Genomic DNA, 10654 nt, shown 5'->3' with positions numbered 1-10654 from the left:
TTTGCTGCGCCGCCTGAACACCTCGGAATCACTACTAGTACCACTGATGCTACAATCCGCATCAGGATCCCTCGACAGCGCAAGTTTATCAAGACCGGTTGCATTGAGTGAGGTTTCTTCTCTTAGCCGTTGTTTGAAATCTTCCAGCAAAACAACACCTGGGAAAGCAGAGCACAAGCACAAGCATGTTCTTTTTCAGCAAAGTGATCGATGCACCATACATGCATGTGAAGGAAGGCATTGAGCAAACAGCTACTAGTATTCAGGAAGGGTGAGAGCGGCTACATCTTTCGTCATACACTCACAGATGAAGTAAGAACTACTAGTAAAATCGTATTTTTGTGCCAAGTCAGCCTAAAGACCGAGTAGCTATCAATTTGGTCATGAGGCAGGACACATGGGTGCATAAATATTTGGTTAAGCTGCATTTGTCTGAAGACCATTATATACTGCAACTCTGAATCAGGAAAAATGTCCTATGCAATGAATTCGTATCTGTGCTTAAAATCTGCCCCTTTGGCACACAAATTCAGAGCACTGTGAATAACAGAAACGTGGCAACAAACTAACTAACTTTGAGCACGTCATTAGCACAGATTTTTCTCTGATTGTTGAGGTGGAGCAATAGAAGCAGGCAGTTGAGGTGGTACCGAGGGCCCGCAGGGTGCGCAGATCGAAGGCGTCGGCGAGGTGGGAGCGGCCGGCCGTCTCCGCCCGCTTCACGGCCAGCATCTTCAGGCTGATGAGCAAATCCTGCACCACCACCACCACCACCGCGGCACCATTAAAAACCTGTGGTAAGGGCGAGAAATTAAGAGCCGGGAAAGGGGCGGCGTCACCGACGAGCTCGGGTTCGGAGAGGGCTGCGAGCCACCGCGACTCCTCCTCGGTGCTGGCGCTGCTCTCTGCGGCCGCCGGAGCAGGTGGTGGGGTGTCCCCGTCGGCGGGAGGCGCCATTGAGGAGGAGGAAGAGGGGGAAGAAGACGGTGTGGGAGCGAGGAGGTTTGCTTGTGGGTCTTCTTCGCTGGGTCTTCGTGGGCTTTGGTGGGCTCACAGGCCCAACTTGATTAAGGGGGTCACGAGACTACGAAGCCCATGGAGACGCCAGGTTACAGCATAGATTAAAATAGTCCGCGAAATAGCCGCGATAGCTGCGCTATAGCTTTCCGGGAGCCTCGCCGCTAAGCTATGGCTGCTGCCACGAAAATCCTCTACATATACCTCTAAATAGCTCAAAAATCAGCAAAACCCTCCAAAATCATCTCTCCCACCAAAATTTTTTCCGCTATTTGCCGCGATTGCCCGCTATGACGGCCGCAATAGCTGCTGGGAGAGGCCGCCGCGAAATCGTTTCTCCCACGATCTTAATCTTTGGGTTACAGTGGTTAGGAGAGACCCAAAGGCCAGTTTGGATTGTGTTTAGAGGGGAACTTGATTGTGCTCATGGGGAACTAGATCTACGCAGCAATGGTAGTAAAGGGCAAATGAACGCTGACAAACTCCGACGAACTATGAAGGGGATAATGTGGATCTAAGGAAAAAGTACAGACGCACCTAGCTGCGGCAGGAGACAGCGGAATGTTTTGGTCCAGCTCCGGCGATGGCTAGGTGGCGTTGCGGTCCTGGGTGAGAAGGCCGGCGAGGTCGAACGGACGCGGCAACATTTCCAGATGCGGGAGAGCTCGGGTGCGAGGAAGAAGAAGCAAAGGGGAGAAGTACAAGTGAGAAAGGGCCCCCCTCGTTATGATGTCAGGCTAGAGTTTCTGGAAATCCGGAAAATGACGTCATGATTCAAGGACATGGAAAAACAACAAGTGTGAATTATCATAAGCCAGAATCATTAACCCTGCTATGAAGCAACTTCAAGGAAAGGAAGGCGATTTGCCATGTTTATCAGGTTGAAGGTTGACATGAATAAATTCAAATCAATCTGGGGGCTAATGTTGGGGATATAATCCCACGATATGACCCGCCATGATGGGCCGGGTCATTCAAGTGGCGACTTACGATCAAGACTCAAGATGGGCCATGACGTTCAAGATCTCAAGACCTGCGGGGCGGTTCATAGAGTGGGTCAGCTCGAGGCCTAGTACTTGAAGACGTTGACTCATGGCCCAGAAGTACAAGTCACCGCCTGGAGCTTCCTTACTTAGAGAACAATACAAGTAGGAGACATACTGGGTCACGGATCATAATAAGACCCGGACTCTACTATAAGCCCAGGGCCTCCTCCTGTATATAAAGGGCAGCCCCTAAAGCGGAAAGGGCTAAGTTACAAGTGCTCGAGTATTAGGTTAGCCAAGTCGCACCTTTGTAATCGAGATCATCATCATCAATATCAATCAAGCAAGAGTAGACTTTTACCTCCACCGCGAGGGGCTGAACCTGGGTAAACCCTTGTCTCTCGATTCTGATCAACCCCGTTCAAGCTTTCACTTAGTGGTGATGACCTCACGACTAAGTCCTTCCACGAGGACATCTGCCGTGACAAAACCGTGACATGGTGGCTCCACGAGAACGACACCAGGATAGTGGTGGGGCGTTTCGAGGAAGCGATTGAAGTCGACGACGGAGTGCAACATTTGGCCATTGTTGCGTGACGTGAGAACCCATGGCAGGCATGTAGGGCGAGAATGCAGCGTCCCTGCATCACGCCACGGCATGCAGGCTGCGTGGAAGAGGACGAGGTCGGCGGCATGCCGGAGGCGACCGGAGACCTCGAGGAGCAGACCCGGCGGCAGAGCGGTCCATGGGCTGGGTGTGTCGGCGATGGACCGAGACGCGCGCGACGTGATGCACCACTACAAGAAATATGTCAACTTGTGACCTTCTGTCAGTGACCCTGGAAAAAATGGTCGTAAATCTATGACCATTAGAGACCAATTGGTCGTAAGCTGGTCGAAGGGCTCCAAAACCTAAACCATAACGACTATTTTGGTCAAAAAGGTCATAATTTCCTTACACAAAATGGTCGTAAAGCAGACAACACTGGTCTGCTGCCTTATTTCTAGCTGATCACGTCCAATATAGATGGTCATAACCTTATAAATTGTGGTCAGTTGCTATGACTAGGAGGCATCTCATCAGTTTTGCCTATGTGTCATGTCCATGTGTCAATTTTTGCCCGAGGTTGTGAAGCAACCTATATTTATGTTATTCCCAAAATTCCCAAAAATCATCATAAATTCTTTGGATCATATCTTTGTAAAATATGTCAAAAACCTACATTGCCTAGTTCAAAAATAATTCAACAATATTCATTTTCCTATTCTATTCAGAACATCATTTTGTGAAGGAAGTGCTATTTATATATTCTTTATTGCCCTCAAAATTTTTGGGCAATCTTTACTATCAAAATCATTGCCTCATGACAAAATTCAGCTCCATTTTCCCATTAAATCTTCCTCGACAAATTTCCAAAGTTTTTGTTCAGCTTGAAGCTTTGTGAAGGAAGTACTAGCTATGCATATCCTAATGAGTTGAATTTTGCCCACATATTCTATATGCCTATATCATAGCTCTCCAAAAAAAATTAGCCCCATATAACAAACAATGAGAGCTCACCATCCAATCTTTGCTTCTGGTAATATTTTCAGTTTGTGAAGCAACTATATTTTATATTTCTTTATAATTGCTGAAAATTTACCAGGACATGACCCTGCCCATAGAACCTCCCTCCACCAAATTTGAGCTCATTTAATTTAACCATTTTTCCTTCATATTTTCCCAATTTTCTGTTCGGTGGAGAGCATTGTGAAGGAAATACCATTTTTATATATCCAAATGGCATGAAATTTATGAAGTGCATTTATATGCCCAAATTATCACCCTCCAAATTGCAGCTCAATCACATCATCTATGTGAGCCCAGGTTCAATTTCTATTTTATGGGCAGATTGACACATTGCAAAGCAAGTGCTATCGATACCCCTCCTATTACCCTCAATTTTTTGGGCACTCTTCAATACCCAAGTCATTCCCACATGATAATATTCAGCTCCATTTCCTAGTAAATCTTCCTCAGCAAATTTCCAAAGTTTCTATTCAGAGAAAAGCTTTGTGAAGTAAGTACTAGCTAGGCTTATCCAAATGGTTTTATATTTTCCCAAATCTTCCATATGCTCGAATAACCACTCTCCACAAAACTTGATCTCTATCAAACAAACCATGTGAGCTTATCATCCAATCTTTTATTCTTGTCATATTTTCAGTTTGTGAAGCAACTATATTATATATTGCTTCATTATTTTTGAAAAATTACCAGGGCATGACCATACCTATGTAACTTACCTACACCAAATTTGAGCTCATTTCATTTATCCAATTCCTCTCACTAATTTTCCCAAGATTAGGTCCAGAGAAGAGCATTGTGAAGCAAGTGCCACCTAGGTTCCTCCATTTGAGTTGAAAATTTGTGAAGACAGTCCTCTTAGTAGATGATCATCCTCAGCCAAAACTCACGCCCATTGGCCATGTGCATTTCCCGTACCGCTAATCAAACACTTGGCTGCTAATTCATGTTTGAGCATAGTTCAGTCTCCTCGTGAGATTCTTCTGTTGTTATTTTCTTCCTAGCACCTACCCGGGGAGTGCCAAACCCACTAGACATGCCTATGCCGTACAGAACGCATGGCAATGCCACAGTCACATGGCGGGCATGCGAGTTTACGCGCTCTGGAGTTGGGGCCCTCGGCTATCGTCCAAACCTCGATGTATTGCCACCAAACCATGTATTTCTGATTAAATAAATACTTATGTACCTATAAATGATTTTTGGAAGAAAAAAATAAAGAGCAAATTATAAGGCAAATATAGTTCAAATTTGACCCGCTTCCTACTAAATCGGCGAAAATTTGTCTTTTTCACGAGAGGTGGATCAAAACTTTTGACACCCAACCATTTGATCAATTGTGCATTAAATATGGCCTAAAATTTTATAAAAATGATTTGGTCCAATTTTTCAACAAATATATGCTAGGCCCTTCACAAAAAAACTCGTTTTGGGCAGTCGAAAAATGGAAAATGATTTTTTGTCAAAAGAAAATGAAAACTCCCTTAGGAAACATTGTTCGCCATTCCAAGATGCACCCTTGTGCACAATATGATATCATTTGAACAAATTATGCCATGAATGTGGCCATAATTAAGATTGATCATCTCGCTTGAAAGCCATGAATCTTCACACATGATAGCTCATTCCTGAGAACACATTTTTTCAAAGAATTGCCATATTACAAGTTTATTATTTTTCCTGGTAACTTGGTCACATATAATGATACAATGCAAAGGTTTTCCAATTTTTTGATTTGTTCTGAATTTTTTATGACCGTTCAAAATGTGGACAAAACGGCGGGGATGGTCGTTCCTAGCTAGTGGTTGAATCTTGGGATTTTTTTGTTTCTCTGATTAAATAGATACTTATGTACCTAGAAATGATTTTTGGAAAAAATAAATAGAAAACTATGAGGCCGCTGCAGTTCAAATTTTACCCGCTTCCCACTAAATCAGTGGAAATTTGTCTTTTTCACGAGAGGTGGATCAAAACTTTTGATTCCCAACCATTTGGTCAATTGTGCATTAAATATAGCCTATAATTTTAGAGAATTGATTTGGTACAATTTTGCCACAAATATATGGTAGGTCCTTCACAAAAAACTCATTTTGGGCACTCGAAAAATGGAAAATGAAATTTACGTCCAAAGAAAATGAAAACTTACTTAGGTAACTGATACGTCCACTTTGCAGCATGCTTTTATATCGATATTAATTGCATTATGGGCTGTTATTACACATTAGGTCACAATACTTATGCCTATTCTTTCTTATTTTATAAGGTTTACATGAAGAGGGAGAATGCCGACAGCTGGAATTCTGGGTTGGAAAAGGAGCAAATATTGGAGACCTATTCTGCACAACTCCAAAAGTCCTGAAACATCACGGAGCAAGTTTTAGAATATATAAAAAATATTGGGCAAAAGAAGTACCAGAGGGGGGCCACTCACTATCCACGAGGGTGGGGGGCGCGCCCCCTGTCTCGTGGGCCCCCTAGCAGCCTCTGATGCCCATCTTTGGCTATATGGAGTCTTTCATCGAGGAAAAAATCATAAGGTAGCTCACGGGACGAAACTCCGCTGCCACGAGGCGGAACCTTGGCGGAACCAATCTAGGGCTCCGGCGGAGCTGTTCTGCCGGGGAAACTTCCCTCCGGAGGGGGAAATCATCACCATCGTCATCACCAACGATCTTCTCATCGGGAGGGGGTCAATCTCCATCAATATCTTCACCAGCACCATCTCATCTCAAACCCTAGTTCATCTCTTGTATCCAATCTTTGTCTCAAAACCTCAGATTGCACCTATGGGTTGCTAGTAGTGTTGATTACTCCTTGTAGTTGATGCTAGTTGGTTTATTCGGTGGAAGATCATATGTTCAGATCCTTTATGCATATTAATACCCCTCTGATTATGAACATGAATATGATTTGTGAGTAGTTATGTTTATTCCGGAGGACATGGGAGAAGTCTTGCTATAAGTAGTCATGTGAATTTGGTATTCGTTCGATATTTTGATGAGATGTATGTCATCTTTCCTCTAGTGGTATCATGTGAACGTCGACTACATGTCACTTCACCATTGTTTGGGCCTAGGGGAAGGCATTGGGAAGTAATAAGTAGATGATGGGTTGCTAGAGTGACAGAAGCTTAAACCCTAGTTTATGCGTTGCTTCGTAAGGGGCTGATTTGGATCCATATGTTTCATGCTATGGTTAGGTTTACCTTAATACTTCTGTTTTAGTTGCGGATGCTTGCAATAGGGGTTAATCATAAGTGGGATGCTTGTCCAAGGAAGGACGGTACCCAAGCACCGGTCCACCCACATATCAAATTATTAAAGTACCGAACATGAATCATATGAGCGTGATGAAAACTAGCTTGACGATAATTCCCGTGTGTCCTCGGGAGCACTTTCCTTTATATAAGAGTTTGTCCAGGCTTGTCCTTTGCTACAAAAAGGATTGGGCCATCTTTCTGCACCTTATTTACTCTTATTACTTGCTACCCGTTACAAATTACCTTATCACAAAACTATCTGTTACCGATAATTTCAGTGCTTACAGAGAATACCTTACTGAAAACTGCTTTTCATTTCCTTCTGCTCCTCGTTTGGTTCAACACTCTTACTTATCTAAAGGACTATGATAGATCCCCTACACTTGTGGGTCATCAAGACTCTTTTCTGGCGCCGTTGCCGGGGAGTGAAGCACCTTTGGTAGGTGGAATTTGGTAAGGAAAAAATTATATAGTGTGCTGAAATTTAATGCCACTTGTTACTATGGAACACAATCCTTTGAGGGGCTTGTTCGGGGTATCTTCACCCCGACTAGTGGAGCAAATAGTTGCTCCTCAACCTACTGAACCTAGTGAAAATGTTTACTTTGAAATTCCTTTGGGTATGATAGAGAAACTGCTAGCTAACCCTTTCACAGGTGATGGAACATTACATCCCGATTTGCACCTAATCTATGTGGATGAAGTTTGTGGATTATTTAAGCTTGCAGGTATGCTCGAGGATGTTATCAAGAAGAAGGTCTTCCCTTTATCTTTGAAGGGAAAGGCATTGACATGGTTTAGGCTAGGCGATGATATGGGATCATGGAACTACAACGGATTGAAATTGGAATTTCATCAGAAGTTTTATCCTATGCATCTTGTTCATCGTGATCGTAATTATATATATATATATAATTTTTGGCCTCGTGAAGGAGAAAGCATCGCTCAAGCTTGGGGGAGGCTTAAGTCAATGTTATATTCATGCCCCAATCATGAGCTCTCAAGAGAATTATTATTCAAAAATTTTATGCTCGACTTTCTCTCGATAATCGCTCCATGCTCGATACTTCTTGTACTGGATCTTTTGTGATGAAGACTATTGAATTCAAATGGGATTTATTGGAAATAGTTAAACGCAACTCTGAATACTGGGATCTCGAGAAGGTAAGGAGTCAGGTATAACCCCTAAGTTTGATTGTGTTAAATCTTTTATGGATACCGATGCTTTCCGTGAATTTAGCACTAAATATGGACTTGACTCTGAGATAGTAGCTTCTTTCTGCGAATCCTTTTCTACTCATGTTGATCTCCCTAAGGAGAAGTGGTTTAAATATAATCCTCCCATTGAAGTAAAAGTAGTTGCACCTATTAAAGTTGAAGAAAAGACTATCACTTATAATGATCCAGTTGTTCCTACTGCTTATATTGAGAAACCAACTTTCCCTGTTAGAATAAAGGATCACGCTAAAGCTTCAACTGTGGTTCGTAAGAGTAATACTAGAACACCTACACCCTTTGAGCAAATTAAATTTGAACCAAGTGTTGCTATGGTTAAAGATCTCTTGGCTAATAATATTGATGGGCATGTTATTTACTTCTGTGATGAAGCTGCTAGAATTGCTAGACATGATACTAAACATAAACATAGACCTATTGTAGGCATGCCTATTATTTCAGTTAAAATAGGAGATCATTGCTATCATGGCTTATCTAGTATGGGTTCTAGTGCAATACCCCATTCCTTATACAAAGAAATTATGCATGATGTTGCACCTGCTGAGATAGAGGAAATTGATGTTACAATTAATCTTGCTAATAGAGACACTATTTCACCAGTTGGGATTGTTAGAGATGTTGAAGTCTTATGTGGGAAAGTTAAATATTCTGCTGATTTTCTTGTTCTTGGTTCCCCACAAGATAACTTTTGTCCCATTATATTTGGTAGACCCTTCTTGAATACTGTTAATCCTAAGATAGATTGCAATGAGTATATTGTTTCTGTTGATTTAGGGGATATGTCTCATGAATTTAACTTTGCTAAATTTCATAGACAACCCCATGATAAAGAATTGCCTAGTAAAGATGAAATTATTGGTCTTGCTTCTATTGCCGTGCCTCCTAATGATCCTTTAGAACAATATTTGCTAGACCATGAAAATGATATGTTTATGGATGAAAGAAGGGAAATAGATGAAGTATTCTTTAAACAGGGACCTATTTTGAAACACAACTTGCCTGTTGAAATCCTAGGGGATCCTCCTCCACCCAAGGGTGATCCCGTGTTTGAGCTTAAACCTTTACCTGATACTCTTAAATATGCTTATCTTGATGAGAAAGAGATATATCCTGTTATTATTAGTGCTAACCTTTCAGAGCATGAAGAAAAGAAATTATTGAAAACTCTGAAGAAGCACCGTGCCGATATTGGGTATACTCTTGATGATCTTAAGGGCATTAGTCCCACTCCATGCCAGCACAAAATAAAATTGGAGAAAGACGCGAAACCGGTTGTTGATCACCAACGACGGTTAAATCCTAAGATGAAGGAAGTGGTAAGAAAAGAAATACTAAAGCTTCTGGAGGCATGTATAATTTATCCCGTTGCTGATAGTCAATGGGTAAGTCCTGTCCATTGTGTCCCTAAGAAGGGAGGAATTACTATTGTTCCTAATGATAAAGATGAATTGATTCCACAAAGAATTGTTACAGGTCATATAATGGTAATTGATTTCCGCAAATTAAATAAAGCTACGAGAAAGGATCATTACCCTATACCTTTTATTGATCAAATGCTAGAAAGATTATCGAAACATACACATTTTTGCTTTCTAGATGGTTATTCCAGTTTCTCTCAAATACCTGTGTCAAAATAGGATCAAGAAAAGACAACTTTTACTTGCCCTTTCGGTACCTTTGCTTATAGACGTATGCCTTTTGGTTTATGCAATGCACCTGCTACCTTTCAAAGATATATGACTGCTATATTGTCTGACTTTTGTGAAAACATTGTTGAGGTTTTCATGGATGATTTCTCCGTATATGGAACTTCTTTTGATGATTGCTTAAGCAACCTTGATCGAGTTTTGCAGAGATGTGAAGAAACTAATCTTGTCTTGAATTGGGAGAAGTGCCACTTTATGGTTAATGAAGGTATTGTCTTGGGGCATAAAATTTCCGAAAGAGGTATTGAAGTCGATAAAGCTAAGGTAGATGCTATTGAAAAGATGCCGTGTCCTAAGGACATCAAAGGTATAAGAAGTTTCCTTGGTCATGCCGGTTTTTATAGGAGGTTCATTAAGGACTTCTCTAAAATTTCTCGGCCTCTGACTAATCTCTTACAAAAAGATGTTACTTTTGTCTTTGATGATGATTGTGTAGAAGCATTTGAAATACTACTTAAGAAAGCTTTGATTTCTGTGCCTATTGTTCAGCCACCTGATTGGAATTTACCATTTGAAAATATGTGTGATGCTAGTGATTATGCTGTAGGGGTTGTTCTAGGACAAAGAGTTGATAAGAAATTAAATGTTATCCAATATGCTAGTAAAACTCTAGACAGTGCTCAGAGAAATTATGCTACTACTGAAAAGGAGTTTTTAGTAGTTGTATTTTCTTGTGATAAGTTCAGACCCCATATTGTTGATTCTAAAGTAACTGTTCACACTGATCATGCTGCTATTAAATATCTTATGGAAAAGAAAGATGCTAAACCTAGACTTATTAGATGGGTTCTCTTGCTACAAGAATTTGATTTGCATATTATTGATAGAAAGGGAGCTGAGAACCCTGTTGCAGACAACTTGTCTAGGCTAGAGAATGTTCTTG

The 10654-nt window shown here is 41.4% G+C and overlaps 1 protein-coding gene across 1 annotated transcript; it reads right to left on the bottom strand.

The window, feature by feature from the left end:
• LOC125523640 lies at nucleotides 1-1007 on the bottom strand (the record flags this gene model as incomplete). Its single annotated transcript, XM_048688691.1, is given in 3 exon segments — nucleotides 1-158; nucleotides 651-753; nucleotides 844-1007. Coding segments are annotated over 3 exon segments (375 nt in total), but the record flags the coding sequence as incomplete, so codon positions are not given.
• Nucleotides 1008-10654: the final 9647 nt, after the last annotated feature.

This window comes from Triticum urartu, chromosome 7 (genome assembly GCF_003073215.2).
Source record: "Triticum urartu cultivar G1812 chromosome 7, Tu2.1, whole genome shotgun sequence".
Classification (NCBI taxonomy): domain Eukaryota; kingdom Viridiplantae; phylum Streptophyta; class Magnoliopsida; order Poales; family Poaceae; genus Triticum; species Triticum urartu.
The sequence above is the reverse complement of the archived record's forward strand: the minus strand, read 5'-3'. Positions and strand labels throughout refer to the sequence as shown.